At 45.0% G+C, this 18,028-nt stretch overlaps 1 protein-coding gene across 1 annotated transcript in view; it reads right to left on the reverse strand.

Annotated features, from left to right (window-relative positions):
• The window catches only part of IL17B (interleukin 17B), a 45,681-nt gene that overhangs the window by 14,848 nt on the left and 12,805 nt on the right, over positions 1 to 18,028 (reverse strand). Inside the window, exon 2 of the mRNA XM_040406515.1 lies at positions 5,599 to 5,927. Within this exon, the coding sequence (XP_040262449.1) occupies positions 5,599 to 5,927 (329 nt within the window). The remainder of the gene's footprint in view (positions 1 to 5,598; positions 5,928 to 18,028) is intronic.

Raw genomic sequence — 18,028 nt, forward strand, 5'->3', positions numbered from 1 at the left:
AGCTGATTGGTGCAGGGTGTCAGACCCCGGGGATAGACCATTAATATTAAAATTCTGGAACACACCTTCCAATAGATAAGTTGATTGTCAGTAATAACAAAATATGATTCACTCTTGCTGCTAATATCCTTTGTTCTTAAGACCCCTTGTCATGGGAACTGAAAATATATCAGAAAATGTATTGGGAGGGACTTATAAACAAACGAACAAAAATAAGACTAATAATTGCAATGATCTTAGGAAATATACTTTACCTATAGAGTGTACCTTTTGATAGCCTTGGTATCCTTGCATTAGAAAGGAATACAAAGCCTTCTAATGGGTTCCACAGTTTAAAGAGATAAGGCTAAGCTATGCTTATACATTGTAAAATATATATTATTATACATCTGAACCTTAACCACTGGTATCTCAGAAATAATGAGGTGGGAAGGGTGAGGCTTGCCTAGGAACCTCGCGTTCATGAATTTGGGGTACTTAGTTACATCCTATACCTTATCAGTTTTACAAACCTGTAAGCAAACAATTTTTCAGTTTCATCCAGGGGCAGACTGGACACTGCTGAAGCCCAGGAGGCCACTTGAGCCCTTCTCACGGCCACCAGTCAGGGAAGCAATGATCTGACGCTCCCCTCCTGGCTCTTGAATTGTACTGTATTGCCATCCTGAGTCAACTGGAGTAGGAGGACAGCACCTGACAGCTGGTGTTGGCCACCACAGAGTGGCATTTTTGTGGAGGTGTTTTGTGCTGCTGGGGCAGTATTTTGTGATGCCCTGTGGTATTTGAATCTACACAGATGGTATAATGTGCCGCAATATGGTTTTGCTGGCCCCTCCTAATTGTTGTGGCCCTGCCCTCAGGTCAATTTGGACCCAACTACATGATGGGGCCACTTTAAGTGCCCAGTCCGTCCCTGGTTTTATCTTACAGCCATGGCCCCCAATATGAACGCTCAGGACCTAAGCCTTCAGAAGGTACAGAACATTTCTAGTATTCTTTTATTTTAGCATGTGAAGTACCCCTTAATTAATATACTAAGACTTCCTGATGTAATGTATTCACCTTCCTAGCTGGTAGGTAACAACACTGAACTATTAGACTAATATTTGTGTCTCCTAAAATATGTCATCTGCATGAAGTAGGACTTTCTATACTTGTGTTTCTTGCTTACTTCACAAGTTAATGACCAATTAGCAAATAAAGTCGGTGAGACAGCACTCAAAGTAGACAAACCTTTTTCTAAAAGGCTTTATCTCATTCTTGTTATGGGTGAAGCTGAGGGTTTCCAAGCACTTCAATTAGTAACTGACCCAGCTACTTGAAAAATGAATGTGAGCAGAGTCCTGACATGTTCTCTGCCGCCTGGCAGAAGATAAAGGGCATACAGAATAGAGGAAAAGTGTGTGTGAAACTTGGAGAGAGAAGAAAGTGACTAAAATAACCTAAGGTGCTGAAAAGCGTCTTAGAGGGATTTCAGATTGCTGGGTTGATAAGAAAAATGATTATAGGCAGCACAAGGTTAACTTTTATAAGTATCACCCTAAAATGAATGGTAACAGACTAGTATGGCAAGGGTTCTCTATAATATAGTGTATGTACTGGGGAGGGGGGTTATTATAGACTGGCATTTTATGATGCCTGAAGTCAATAGAGTCTGCAACAACAAAAAAGCAGACAGCACACAGACTACATCTGTATGTTTGCGGACTGCAAATCGGTCATGTGCATGAGCCCTCTGTATTGTGCCATTCCTGTTTGTTCTTCCTACAAAAATTTCTAAATAAATTGACAGCTAGATGTTACCATTCCTCTTGTCAAAAGGGTGTGTCCCTGTGCAGTCTGACACTGGCATTGGACAGTGTAAGTATATGTAGGCTCACCCCCAACTGGTAACACTGAGCTGTCAATTTATTAATACATTTATAGGAAGAATAACAGGGAAACGGCACAACAGAGTACTAAGAAAAGACGCTCCAGAATTGTTATTTCATGGGGAATACAATTACAGACATGTCAGGGCGTACGACAAGGCTTCTTTAAACTGGTATTTTCAGTAACAAAAGTGAACACCCATCCATAGGGTTGACTGTTAGATTGGTGGGGTCTTAGGCATCCATAGGGTCTTAGGCATTGGGGCTTGCCTCCTACGAAGCCTGTGAGATCCAGCCCTTAGGCTGGGTCTCACAGGCAGGCTGTCAGCATAAAAGCTGACAGCCAATGTATTACAATACAGGATGTATTGTAATGCATTGCAGAGGGGATCAGACCCCAGAAGTTGAAGTCCCAGAGTGGGACAAAAATAAAAAGGTTAAAAAAAAAGTGTTTTTCATAATAAAAAAAAAGTTTCCGAAAATAAAACAAAATTGTAAAAAAAAATAGAAAAAAAAGAAAACCAGACATATTGGGTATACAAAAATAGCACATGATTCACCCCCTCACCTGAACACTGTAGAAAAAATTAAATAAAAACTGTGCTAAAACAATAATTTTTTTTGTCACCTTACATCACAAAAAGTGCAACACCAAGCTATGAAAAAGGCTTATGCCCCCGAAAATAGTACCAATCAAACCGTCGCCTCATCCCACAAAAAATGATCTTCTACATAAAACAATCGGGCAAAAAAAAAAAAACTATGTCTCTCTGAATATGGAGACACTAAAACAGGATTTTCTTTTTGTTTCAAAAATGCTCTTATTGTGTTAAAAGTGAAAAAAATAAAAAAGTAGACATATTAGGTATCGCCGTGTCCATAACAACAAGGTCTATTAAAATATCACATGACCTAACCCATCAGGTAAACAGCATAAATAAACTAAAAACGGTGTAAAGAAAAAGCAATTTTTTGTCACCTTACATCACAAAAAGTGTAAAATCCAAGCGATCAAAAAGTTATACGCACCCAAAATAGTACCCATTAATCCATCATCTCATCCCGCAAAAAATGAGACCCTACCTAAGACAATCTTCCAAAAAATAAAAAAATTATGGTTCTCAGGAGACATTAAAACATGATTTTATTTGTTTCAAAAATGCTGTTATTGTGTAAAACTTAAATAAATTAAAAAAAGTATACATATTAGATATCGCTGCGTCCATAAGAACCTACTGTATAAAAATATCACATGACCTAAACCCTCAGGTGAACACCGTAAAAAAAAAAAAAAAAAACCTGTGTCAAAAAAGCCATTTTTTGTCACCTTACATCACAAAAAGTGTAATACCAAGCGATCAAAAAGTCATATGCACCCTAAAATAGTACCATCAGTCATCTCATACCAAAAAAAAATTAACCCCTACATAAGATAGTCGCCCAAATTTTTTTTTTTAAAACTATGGCTTTCAGAATATGGAGACACAAAAAAATCATTTTTGCAAAAATGCTTTATTATGTAAAACTGAAACAACCAAAAGTTTACGACCACATATGGGGTGTTTCTGTAAGCTACAGAATCATGGTAATAAATATTTATTTTGTTTGGCTGTTAACCCTTGCTTTGGTAGCGTAAATTTTTTTATTAAAATTAAATTGCAGAATTTCACTTTTTGTGCAGATTTTGCATCTACATTTTCCTTTAATTCTTGTGAAACACCTAAAGGGTTAACAAAGTTTGTAAAATCAGTTTTGAATACCTTGAGGGTGTAGTTTCTAAAATGGGGCCATTTATGGCTGGTTTCTATTATATAAGCCCCACAAAGTGACTTCAGACCTGAACTGGTCCTTAACCCTTTCATGACCGGGCCCAAAAAGGCCTGAATGTCCAAGCAACTTTTTGTGATTTTGTGCACCTGGTGGTTTAGTGACCATAGCTTTTTTTATTTGTTTGACTACAAAAATAATAGTATTTTTTTATTTTTATTTTTTAGGTTTTATTTGGAGGAAAACTGCTAATTATTTTTTAAAAGTATTTTTTTTATTATAGCTTTTTATTTCTTAAAGATTAAAACTGACACAAAAATGTATTATTGCAATGGGTTACTTATTTTGTGACAATCATTTTCATATATCACATGTATAGATTTGAGAGAATAGGGCGACTATGGTGACGGTTTCTGTTAGCGACGGCATTTTAAATATTTTTTTAACATTTTTTTTATTTGTGTTTTTTATAAAAAAATGTAACTTATGTTTAAAAAAAATTTTGGGCACATAATCATTAAAAGACCTCTGGAGGACACCAATTTTTTTTATTTTATTTTTTACAGAGGAAAACAGCCCCCTGTGGGGGCATGACACACGGGTGTCCCTGCAGCTCTGCTCCTGCCCCTGCTCCAGACAACCCCAGCGGTCACATGACTGCTGGGACTAACAGAGGAAGCGGCTCAGAGCTGTCCTCCTGTTGGCACCGGAGAAGACAGAAGCAGTAATAAACCTGTCCTCTCCTCAGGGTCCCTGCTGCGTCTGTCAGCCGGGACCCGAACTGCTCCTGCTAAATTGCAGGAGCAGGAGCTTTAGTGCTGCCTTATCCTCCTCCTCCTCTCTCCTTGTCAGGGATTATGATCCTGTACAGATGAGAACTTTAGCTGAATCTCTGGGGAATTTTGTTCATGAGGCGACATGAAGTACAGAGAGGATGGACCGGACAGGCTGTGGTAATGGAGACTGTAAACAAGTGCTGCTGCTCATTAGCCACACCTCACCTTCCTCCCATTCCCATAATCTACATTCCCACAGAGATTCCTAACAAGCAGAGCACAAAGGAGGATGAGGCAGCCCTTTGGCTCAGTATTGTGAAGTAACTTGTCCTCCTGTGTGATTAGGACAGGTTTTGTGTGTACTGATAGGACGGCGGCCATTTTATTTCTTCTAATGATTGCTCCCTAGAAAAAACAAGCCATTCTAAGTAATGAAAGGTATTTGTGAATATATTTATTATAAAATAATATTTAAGTATTTACATTTTTTTCATTCCTGGAGAACCCCTTTAAGGTGAAAAATGGCAGGGTCCTGAAGGGGTTAATAAATATTTTGCATGGTCTTTCTTATTATTCTTATTAATGCAGGTTATACAGCTTGGTCTTGTATTAGGGGCATATCAGGGCGTTCATGTCATTAAAGGTTATTAAAGGGTACCTAAACTTTCAGATAACTTAAGGTGCCATGTTTGTATACATGAGTGATAAAACTATATCTGACCATTATACTGTATGACTTGTATCTGGCATTTCTTAGCAGAGTAGTAAGGATCTGAGTAGCGCACATTTACTATTAGCTGCTGAATCATTCCTGTGTTGTATCTGTTTTCTTGTTTCTCTTTGCACTTCCACCCACCTCATTCTATTATCTCCACCTACTGCTATGGAATAAAGCAATCTGATTCTTCAGTGAGCAGGCAGCCTGTATTGGTTTTAACAAGATGAGTTTCTCACAAATTTCAGAGTGAGTGTTAGGTAAAAAAGGCAGGTAGAAAGAAAACAGCTGATAACTGGAGAACAAGGCATTTTTCTCTGATAAGCTATAACATAACGTTTCTTAGATTTGCCTGTACTATTGATTTGCTAAATTGTAGGAAACCGCAGTGACCATGTAAGGATACATAATTTTTTTAGACTGTATTATAGCAAATATAACATGTTACTTAGTCGTGAGAAAACATTACCTATAAGTCCAGGGTGATAGGCTTCTTCGGTTAGAAAGCCAAAGCCTCAGGTTCACTTCACATTTTCCACCAGAAGGTTCTGAGCCATTTCGCAGCTGGTTCACCATCTCCATTAAACTTCGTTCATATTCCTCCACTAAACTATAAATTTGTGAAGGAGCAAAAGAATTTACACCCAGCACGGGGTCTGGAGATGTTTTCCCCGGGCCTTTGTCCTTATTGGAACTCTCCTTTCCTTTGGCATGACCCTTTTTCCTGTTTTTAGAAGGCTTCAATGTGTCTGAGCTGAGGACATGGACGAGGAGGAGTGAACTGGCATACAAAATTAGCTGTGAGGGTAGATAAAGTTTCATCAGTAAACCATGTTATATACATACCATATTCAAGGATGAGCATATTTCACTTTACATCTAAATACAATTGTTCCTGAGTATAGATGAAAGATAATAACCAGGCTGTGTGACCAAAGTACTTGCTCTTCCACACCTCCCAAGTGTCGCACTTTTTGAAGAACAGTCCCTCTTTTTTACTTAAATCCATCTGTCCCTCTTTCCTCCTTAAAGGGCATCTATCAGCAGATTTGTACCTATGAAACTGGCTGCCCTGTTCCATGTGCACTTGGCAGCTGAAGACATCTGTGTTTGTCCCATGTTTATATGTGCCCACATTGCTGAGAAAAATGATGTTTTAATATATGCAAATTATCCTCTGGGAACAATGGGGGCGTTACCATTAAACTTAGAGGCTCTGCTCTCTCTGCAACTGCCATGCCCTCTCCACTTTGATTGACAGTGCCAGGTAGTGAAAACGTCATCACATCTGTCTGGCCCTGTCAATCAAAGTGCAGAGAGTGCAACAGTTGCAGAGAGAACAGAGCCTTTAGGTGTAACAGCAACGCCCCCATTGCTCCTAGAGGCTCATTTGCATATATTAAAACATCATTTTTCTCAGCAATGCGGCCACATATGAACAAGTGCACATGCAACAGGTCAGCCTGTTTCATAGGTGCAAATCTTTTGACAGATGCCCTTTAAATGTCCCTCTTTTTGACTGGGAAATAAATGTGCGGCCTCGTCTGAGAGAGCGATCTTTACTAGCCGCAGGAGTGGAGGATGCATGGGAGGAGGGTCCTGTTCAAAAGTTTGTTGTGGGGCCCAGTCATTTCTAGTTATGCCACTGTTCTTACCTGTATATTAGACCTCAATTTATATATTTTTTCATTATTTGGTGCAATTTGGATCCTAAAATGTATATAATCAGATTATTTTTGTGCTGATATTGAAAGGGATATCGCAGCACAAGGAAAAATATAGTCCCAGGTGCTGTAAATGAATAACAGATCTTATACTAACCTCATCGATCCCTTGCTGCTGTGGCAGTTTTGACAATGCCTGGTCCCTGTTTCACCCCACCTCCTGCTCCTAGTTAAGGGAATACTCCTTTAAATGTGACCACATTCACTATCCTTGCGATAGTCAATTTGCGATTTAGCATTGCGACATTGTGTTTAAAGACATCATGTAGACCCAGCCTTAACCCCTTAAAGACCGTTTTTCATTTTTGCGTTTCCATTTTTCGTCCCGGTCATCACAGAGTCATAAGTTTTTTACTTTTCTATTCACATAGCCGTAAGGGGGGTTGTTCTTTGCTGGACAAGTTATATTCTCTAATGCAAATATAACTACAATATGCACTAGTCAGATTTATTTTTGCTTATACTGTAGTTCCATAGAAGTACAGTCTAAGCTTCATTAGCGGTTATCCTATGGAGACCTGCCAATTGCAGGCCTCTATAAAAACTGCAGCTCAGATACACTGGGTCTCTTCACTAGAACAAAGGAACTGCTCCTACGTGCACTGATCAGAGGAGCCGATCCTAACCTGGAAGCAAGCGTTTTTCACCATTTAGATGTGGTCACGCTTGACCATGGCATCTAAAAGGTTAAATGCCTGCAGTCAGCATCATTGCTGGTCACAGACATTAACCACAGGCCTCTGCTGTTTATAGGGGATAACTATTAGATTGGTGGGGGTCCTACCGCTGGGATCCCCTAGATAAGGGATAACATAATGTATCTTTAAGGTACAACATTCTGTTTCAACATTTCTCTCTATAGCTTTAATCAGAGCTTATTTTTTTATATAGAGCCCCAAATCCTTGCATAGACATAGACATAATAACAGTCTATCTGTTTGCAGCCAACAGTAGGGGGAGCTGAGCAGCTCACTGCATATCATTTATACATTAAGGGGTACATTTATTAAGACCAGCGTTTTAGACACCGGTCTCAATAAGCCCTTTACCTGGCGTTTGGGTCCGCCAGAGTTATGAAGAGGCACCAGCCTCTACATAACTTCGGTGTATCTACTGCTGCTTCTAAATGTAACACAGCTTCCTAGCTGTCTTCCATTTAGACCGTTTTCTACACCTCAAACTGGCGTGAGTGGGGAGAAGTTGCAGATTGCGGTGCAAAGGACCCCTAATTTAGGCATATTTCTGTTTAATAAATGACCCTCTAAACTCGGACAGTCCGAGTTTTTTGAATTGAACTCTATGAATGGGACTTGGAGCTCTGTATTAAAAAACCTGAGCTCTAACCTCTATAATGATTTATCAGGAAATTAATTAGCACAGGAGTTTAAAGAAATACTATTTAAAAATAGAAAAAAATAAAATAGATTTTGAGGTTGGACATTAAAGGAGTTAACTGATCAGAAACAATCCCTTTCAAAAAGTTGATCAACCTGTGTCTGTCACTTGGCACCCGCAGTGACCCACCTTAGAGATTGACAGAGCAGACCTCTCTGGGTATTTCCTGCAGCGACTAGTCGGGACCTGTTGAGCGTCAGGACAGCAGTGATAAGGGATTGTTAAGAGTATATGTGGCTCCTTTTACTTTTCTTTTTGTCCCGCTATGAGGCCTTCCCCAATTATTCTTAGTGCCTGGACACCCTCACTAGAGATGAATCTAAGAGTAGTTACACAGGTCGTTTTTATGATCCATTCTAGTTGCCCAGTGCTGCAAATGGGTTGTGTTGGATGAACGACCACTCATTAAGAACCAGAATTGAATATAACACATGAGCCATTCATCGATAGGCAGGTATTTTTTATATATATTATTTGTGGTCGGGGCTACACCTGGACCGGGACCCTAACTAGTAGTTAACTAAACTGTTTGATTTGTGCCGTAACCGCAACGTCGTAGGGATGACTGAAGGAGGCCATCTCCTGGTGAGATGATGAAATGGAGGGTGGGAAGGGTGGGTGTGTTGAGCAGACGTAGGATGTAGGGGAGGGGGAAATGAGCCTAAATAGCGCGGCAGAGCCCCTCCCACAAATACAGGCCAATAAATCGGCCTTAAAACTTGTGGTCGGGGCTACACCTGGACCGGGACCCTAACTAGTAGTTAACTAAACGGTTTGATTTGTGCCGTAACCGCAACGTCGTAGGTATGACTGAAGGAGGCCAAAAAGAGCATATGCCATCAGAAAACTTTATTTACAAACCGCACTTACAGTACAAGATTCTGACAGGCGTGAGACATCTCAATGTTCGGGTGAGGTATGTATCTGGAATAACAGGAGTGCCAGCGCCCTAATTTCCTGATGACGTGAGCAGGAACTCTGTTCTTGGATGCTGCGGAAGCGGCGCCAATCCGAAAAGAGTGGCCAGAGGCAGATGCTGGGTCTAAACCTAGGTTGGCCATCAGGGAGCGAATATGTGAAACAAACTGGGAGCTTGTGAGATGTGCTGCATTGAAAGGCAATAGTGGCCTCTGGGGTGATGTACTGTCAATACTACTTAACAATTGGTGTAGCACTCGAACAGGGCATCAGCGGTGGGTGGTTGGGTAGTATGTGATCTGGGTAGGAGGGCCTGACTGTGATGTTTTGGTGCACGTGAGCGAGAGAATGAAATTATCTGTGTCAGTCTTCAGTTGCCCGACAGTCAGATACTGGCTACTACGGGCTGAGGTAAACTCTCCTGGTCTCAGGAAGCCATAGAAAGCCAGGTATATGGCTGCTCCAAAAGGGCTATGGTCTAACATGTCAGACAACTGACAAAATATTTGCCCGGTGATTGCCTGGCGGCCCGGCCGCGTGTTAGGATTGCATTTTTCAAGCCCCCTGAGTGTAGCCTTGACTACGTGAATGGAGAACAGTGAGGGAGCTTGCGGTTGACTGGAGGCTCGGAAATGCTGTACACCGGCTAAGTAAGACTTGACTGTGGAGTCAGGGGCGGACTGACCGGTCAGGTACTACTTCGGACATGGTATGGGGGCCCGCCGCAGAATAACATTGTGTTAATGTTATGCCCAGCACCCCGATTCCGAATGTTATGCTGGCCTGGTAATGGCAGCGGGGCCCGGTGCAGTCACTGTATTCTATTACACCGGGCCCTTCTCACTGTAATACTAATATTCATATGTGAACAACTTGAAATCCTCTGCGATCCTCTCCCTCTGAGCTCTCTGTACTCACAAACTCAGTAGCAGGCCGGGCGGCAGCGCAACTCTTCCTGTGTCCCGCCCTGTATGTCCATATATGGAGTCAGTGCTTGTGTATTCTAATTTAGCCTGTATTTCAGAAAAGTTTCTGCTGGGATTCGAACCCACGACTTTCAGTATCAGAGGCAAAGCACCTAACCACACGGCCATAAGAAAGGCATTGACACTGACTTCTACTGTTATAGCTGGCTAAGTGTACATCTATACACATGACTGCTGCCCTAACACACCCAGCACTGCTATATCTCTATATGACAGCTGTCCCAGCACACTCAGCTCTCCTATATCTCTATATATGATAGCTGCCCCAGCACACCCAGCTCTGCTACATCTAATACACATGACAGCTGCACCAGCACACTCAGCTCTACTATATCTCTATATATGACAGCTGCCCCAGCACACCCAGCTCTGCTACATCTATATATCTCTAAGTATTGCTATACAGTAGATATATAGAGATATAGCAGAGCTGAGTGTGCTGGGGCACCTGTCATGTGTATAGATGTAGCAGGGCTGGGTGTGTTTGGGCAGCTGTCATGTGTATTAGATGTAGCAGAGCTGGGTGTGCGTGGGAAGCTGTCATATATAGAGATATAGCAGTGCTGAGTGTGCTGGGACAGCTGTCATATAGAGATATAGCAGTGCTGGGTGTGTTAGGGCAGCAGTCATGTGTATAGATGTACACTTAGCCAGCAATAACAGTGTCAATGCCTCTCTTATGGCTGTGTGGTTAGGTGCTTTGCCTCTGATACAGAAGGTCGTGGGTTCGAATCCCAGCAGAAACTTTTCTGAAATACAAGCACTGACTCCATATATGGACATACAGGGCGGGACACAGGAAGAAGCTGCATCGCATCGCTGACATGGAGTGTTTTTTTTAATACCCGACTGTTACTGCCATGGGGGGAGCGGGAGGCACTTGATACTGGCACATGGGGGGGAGGAGGGGGGTTGGCACCTGATACTGGCACATGGGGAGGGGAAGGAGAGAGGCACCTGATACTGGCACATGGGGGGGGTTGGCACCTGATACTAGCACATGGGGGAGGGGGGTTGGGTTGGCACCTGATACTGGCACATGGGGGGGAGGGGGGTTGGCACCTGATACTGGCACATGGGGAGGGGGGAGGGGGTTGGTATACCGCTACACTGTGTAGTCTGTTCTAAAAAGCACCATTGTTTTGTGGTGGTTGACAGAAAATAATCTGGAAGTGCCCCTCCCGAGACCAGGCTCTGACTGCTAGGGGGGGTCTGCTGAGCTAACGGATGCCCCCTATGGCAGCAGCACCACCATAGCCCCCATATATGGCTAAAAAATATTGCTTCTGACACCATTTTCTACCGCACCGGGTGACACCAGCCCTAGCAATGCCACTGGCTCCGCCTGCTTCATTCATAAAGTGAGAGGAGCAGGCGCGTGACGTCAGTGAGTTGCGCTGCCGCCCGTCTTGCTACTGAGTTTGTGTGTACAGAGAGCTCAGAGGGAGAGGATCGCAGAGGATTTCAAGTTGTTCACATATGAATATTAGTATTACAGTGAGCGGGGCCCGGTGTAATAGAATACAGTGACTGCACCGGGCCCCGCTGCCATTACAACACCTGATGCCGGCCCCCAGACCCTGTATTGGGGATCATTCACTCACAGGGGCAATGTTATGGGGGGATCTGTGGATGACACATATATAGCATAAGGTGCTATATATGTGTCACCCACAGATCCCCCCCCCACAACAGTGCCATCCACAGAGCCCCCACAACAGTGCCATCCACAGAGCCCCCACAACAGTGCCATCCACAGAGCCCCCACAACAGTGCCATCCACAGAGCCCCCATAACAGTACCATCCACAGAGCCCCCATAACAGTGCCATCCACAGAGCCCCCACAACAGTGCCATCCACAGAGCCCCCACAACAGTGCCATCCACAGAGCCCCCACAACAGTGCCATCCACAGAGCCCCCACAACAGTGCCATCCACAGAGCCCCCACAACAGTGCCATCCACAGAGCCCCCACAACAGTGCCATCCACAGAGCCCCCACAACAGTGCCATCCACAGAGCCCCCATAACAGTGCCATCCACAGAGCCCCATAACACCTTTTGGTTCAAAATATTTTTTTATTTGGCTATTCCCCACCCCTCTTGTAATTGTTCCGCTACTTGTGGGCTGCGCGGGAATGAGTTCAGTCACTTCGGTGGGCTATCCCGTCCTGCAGCGCGTGATCCCGCAAGACCCGCCGCTGTAGGTCGCGGGTCTCGCGGGATCACGCGCCGCAGGTTGGGATTGCGCACCAAAGTGACTGAACTCATGCCCATGTAGCCCGCAAGTAGCAGATCAGTGGAACAAGTACAAGTTGGTTGGGGGGAATGATCTGTGGGGTTGCCCAGACGGCTAGGCCCTTCACAGTAGTTATTAACCCCTTTCAGCAGTCCCCCATTCACTGAAGGGGGACTTCTGAAAGGGATTAATAACTACTGTGAAGGGCCTCCCCCCCCTTTCACAGTAGTTATGCCCAGATATGTGCCCCCTTCACAGTAGTTATGCCCACACTGCTTCTAACAGAGGCTCTCTAATGGACGCTGAGATTAGATCACCCCTTACAAAAGCATTGAATCAATGCTTTCCTATGGGGAAAAATCTGACCCTGGAGGTCATCATGCAGAGTGTGAGGACGTCCAGTGTCAGATACCAGACCAAAGGTCTGTTTTACTCCAGGAAGCCCTCAGGTGGCTGCCAGCCACTAGAGGCTGACTTATTGCTGGAACGTAAACAATGCAGTTTCTCTAGAACATTGCAGCTCGATTTGCAAAAGGGACACTGTACCCAGACCACTTCAATGAGGTGAAGTGGTCTGGGTGCCTTTTGTGTCATTTTAACTTTGAAATCTTATTAAAGATTGTGTAGGGTGTGGCTGGAGGCAGGACAAGGGTGGGGCTTGCAGCAGAACATGGGTGGGGCCTGTAAGGGGGCCCTTGATTTATTTTGCCCGGGGGCCCTGAGGGTTCTCAGTCCTCCCCTGTGTGGAGTGTGATAAATTCAACTCAGAGTGACAATAACCGATGAAGGCCAGGATGTAGTTGGTAAAATAGAGACTGCCTTGGGGAAATTTGTCTTGAAATTTAAGAAATGCCCTCCAACCTGTATGATAAGCCCTGGCCGTGTTGGGTGACAGGGACTTGGCCAGTAGAGAACGAGCTGTAGCTAAGTGAGAGTTTATATCCAGACCAGAGAAGGGAACGGAGGGACTGTGGCACCGCTGTTGTCTGCGTCGGGAAATACCTGCGAGAAAAGGCCAAAATTCGCTCTAGACAGCGCATCAGCTCTGACATTCTTATGTCCTGATTTATGTGAGCATATGTAGCGAAACTGGTATTGCAATGAAAGAAGCACTAGCCGTCTGAGGAATGGTAACACCTGCGGGGATTTAGATGACCCGTTATTTAGGATATCCATAACCGCTGCGTTATCGGAAATGAACAATACTGTGTGACCAATCCACTCGTGACCCCACACGTGAGCGGCTGCGACTAAGGGGTAAATCTCACAGGAAGCTGAAGAAACCCTGGCAGTGTCTTGACCTCGTCAGGCCACATTTTCGCTAGCCAATGTGTGCCAAAAATGGCTGCGAATCCAGAACTGGGAGCTGCATCAGAGAAGACTATAGGGGAACTGTTGGACACCACCGCGATGAGGAGAGAAATACCATTCCAGTTACTAAGAAAATAGTCCCACATGGCTAAATCGGCTACTATTTGGTCGTCAAGGCATATGAGGCTGTCTTGGGAGGGAGCTGAAGGAAGGAGAGCTAGTAGTCTTGACACGAATGGCCTACCTTGGGGCATGACTCGCATAGCAAAATTTAACATGCTTAAAAGAGACTGTAATTCAATTTTTTTAATGGTTCTGGTCTGTGTAAAATTGTGGAGGGTGAACCTAATCCTGTCCAGTTTGTTTTCCGGTAATTTAGCGACCATGTTTACAGTGTCCAGAATGATACCTAGGAAAGTAATAACTGGGGACGGACCTTCAACCTTTTTTGGGGATACGGGAATGTCAAGTTGGTGAAAACAGCTTAGCAGCGACTGCAGTGCTTTTGGATTGGACCCGGGGTGTTCCAATAACAGAAAGTCGTCCAAGTAATGAATCACAAAACTACAATGGAACTCGTTGACTAGTATCCAGTGGAGAGCCTGGGCCAGTTTGTCAAACAACCATGGACTGCTTTTTGAACCGAAAGTGAGTTTAGAGGCAAAGTAATAAAGATCTCTCGACTTTATACCATGCCACTGCCACAGAGTTGGACTGATGGGGAGTAGCTTAAAGGCGTCAGATATATCAGCTTTTGACAGAATAGAGTTACGGCCTAACTGCAGTATGATGGCGATAGCCTAATCTATGGAGGAGTATTTCATACTGACTTCTTCGGAGGGTATGAGAGAGTTAATACTGGGGGTGGAGTGACCATGTGGGGCTGATAGATCGATGATCAACCTTTCTTTGTTACTAAACTTGCCTGTGACTACGCCTATAGGGCTAACTCTCCACCGTCCAAAAGGAGGAGAAGAAAAGGGGCCTATTAGGAATCCCTTAGCCAACTCGATGGAAATCAATTCATCCGCTGCCTGAGGGTGAAGTTCCGCTGACAATAAATTCCTGCACTCATAAGACGATTCAGGCAAGGCGATTAGGCCAGTGTGGAAACCTGATCTAAACCCTGACATGAGGAACTGAACGAAGCTAGGGTTGTGGTGGTTGCGTAGGAAGTGCAGCAGGCAATCAACGTTGAGGACACTCAGATACGACTTATCCGCTTTTAATGTATAGACCGACTTGGGTTGGGCTCTAAAACAATTCACACAAACATGTAACAGCCTACACTGACTATAATTGCAGGAGGAAAAATTGAAATTATTGCAGATCTGTGATCTGCCGAGATATTGAATGGGCCTTCCCAATTTGTCGACTAAACCAGAGGCATACTGGGGATCAGGGTGCCTAGACGGCTGTGCGGGAGGGCTAGTATCTGCACTTGAGGCAGCTTTGTGACACCATTCTGCTGTGTGGTAGATGGATTGACACAGAGAACAAGCAGGAGCCCTAAGACCAGCAAAGTGTCTGCAAAATATCTCAGTGTCGATATTAGCCCAGTTTGTGAGAAATTGAAATTGACTGAGGGCCGCCGCGGCCTTAGCTGAAAATGAGCAGTGATAATCGTAAAATGAACTACCACCATATTTGTACCCCAATTCAGTTACCCTAAACAAATAAAGATCTAATTCCTCCCTGCGGTCGGGCCGTACGGAACAAATCACATCTCTATACAGGCTGAAAGCTAAAAGGAACTCCGGGATGGTAAGCTTTCTGTTTAGCCTGAGATCACGGCCCCTGAGTACTACTGAGACATCACTGCACACGATGACTTTGCTGTCAGAGAAATCCCGAGTAGCAATCAACAGGGAAGCCAGGTTGACGTCCCTGCCTTCCAGAATATCTTTCTTGATGTTGGCCGGTATGAAGTGAGCCGGGGTGATGTTAGGAACAGAGACTGTCGTACCGGTACACCCCGCTGCGGATGTGGACGGGATGGCCAACTCTGGACCCGAAGGAGTGAGAACGGCACCCCGGGACTCGACCATGTCCAGTCTGGATTGGATGTCCGTGACTGATGACGTAAGATTGTTGAGCATGAGGTGAATCTGAGCGAGCGAGGTCTGGACTGTGGCCATCGAGACTTCCTCCTGTCGCTGAGGACTCGCAGAAGACATGAGTAGGCGGTATAATTCCACCTTTCTGGCTGAGGCTGTAAACGGGATACCCCTCTTGGACAGCTCCGCCATCAACCTTGGTACGGTCCAACTCCGTAGTGACGGGATGCTACCCGCTTCGGACAGCCTGGTGGCATTTTCATTGACCGAGGCCTTCATGATGTCAGAGGCATGAGACACAGAACGGAAGGAGCAAATAGCGGGATGAGGAGAATACCTGTTGGAAACGAAACTGGGCCACTGAGAACCGACTGTTGACCTGAAAAGAAGTAACGTCCCTGGAGAGAGAACGGAGAAAACATACTTAAACAGACAAGGAACGGCTATACACGACTGGAGATGTGAACGAGATCGATGAATATACGTGCGTATAATGCGGAAACTACGAAGGTCTGAAAACGAACTAGCGTGGGGATCCCGTACCTGAGGTGACTGAACATGACCCAATAAAATGTTGTAATGACCGACGTCACGCACAGAGAGGAAAAAAGGGAAAGCCCTGCCCAAGGGAGAGGGAAAGGTGGTGACCCCTAACTCACCTTGCGGCTGGCACCTGACTGCCCTGACGTCCCTAGACGGGTTCCTCACCCGTGCGGCGATCACGTGCCTAAACCCTGGCTTTCCCTAAAATGAGCCCTAGATAGTGAACGGGCCTGTGGGATCGCTAGTCCACACCACTGTCACTAAGAGGGAAACACCAGGGAGAGGACAGACAAAACAGACAAACACATACACCCAGGTGGGCGACCACAATAGACCACAAAGGTCCAACAGGGATCCGGAGGGTAGCGTTCTGGACCAACTACCAGAGAACACAGCAACACAGCTCCAGAAGGTCAGAATAGATGTCCAGGCAGGAAGCTCCATATCTGGCAACCAGAGAAGTGTGAGAGAGGAATTTAAGGAGGTTTGGGAGTGCTGGACAAGGAACAGCTGAGGAGAAGGAGCTACGGATCCCTGAGTGAGCCAAAAGGGTTTGCAAAGCAAACCCAGAAAGCTACCATAAGGAAAACAGCCCTATCTTAACCTCCTCAGGACCGCCGTACGCAGGATTGCGTCTTTGCGGCGGCCCTGCTCTTCTGGGTGGACGCGCCGGCGCGTTCTCTCGCGAGACGCGAGATTTCCTGTGAACGCGCGTTCACAGGAACGGAAGGTAAGAAAGTGGATCTCCAGCCTGCCAGCGGCGATCGTTCGCTGGCAGGCTGGAGATGTGTTTTTTTTAACCCCTAACAGGTATATTAGACGCTGTTTTGATAACAGCGTCTAATATACCTGCTACCTGGTCCTCTGGTGGTCCCCTTTGTTTGGATCGACCACCAGAGGACACAGGTAGCTCAGTAAATGTTGCACCAAGCACCACTACACTACACCCCCCCCCTGTCACTTATTAACCCCTTATTCACCCTTGATCACCCCTGATCACCCCATATAGACTCCCTGATCACCCCCCTGTCATTGATCAACCCCCTGTAAAGCTCCATTCAGATGTCCGCATGATTTTTACGGATCCACTGATAGATGGATCGGATCCGCAAAACGCATACGGACGTCTGAATGAAGCCTTACAGGGGTGTGATCAATGACTGTGGTGATCACCCCATATAGACTCCCTGATCACCCCCCTGTCATTGATTACACCCCTGTCATTGATCAACCCCCTGTAAAGCTCCATTCAGATGTCCGCATGATTTTTACGGATCCACTGATAGATGGATCGGATCCGCAAAACGCATACGGACGTCTGAATGAAGCCTTACAGGGGCGTGATCAATGACTGTGGTTATCACCCCATATAGACTCCCTGATCACCTCCCTGTCATTTATAACCCCCCTGTCATTGATCAAACCCCTGTAAAGCTCCATTCAGATGTCCGCATGATTTTTACGGATCGACTGATAGATGGATCGGATCCGCAAAATGCATACGGACGTCTGAATGAAGCCTTACAGGGGCGTGATCAATGACTGTGGTGATCACCCCATATAGACTCCCTGATCACCCCGCTGTCATTGATTACACCCCTGTCATTGATCAACCCCCTGTAAAGCTCCATTCAGATGTCCGCAAAACACATACATGCGTCTTCCAGGGGGGGTGATCACCCCATATAGACTCCCTGATCACCCCCCTGTCATTGATCACCCCCCC

Source organism: Bufo bufo, chromosome 1 (assembly GCF_905171765.1).
Source record: "Bufo bufo chromosome 1, aBufBuf1.1, whole genome shotgun sequence".
In the NCBI taxonomy this organism is placed as follows: Eukaryota; Metazoa; Chordata; class Amphibia; order Anura; family Bufonidae; genus Bufo; species Bufo bufo.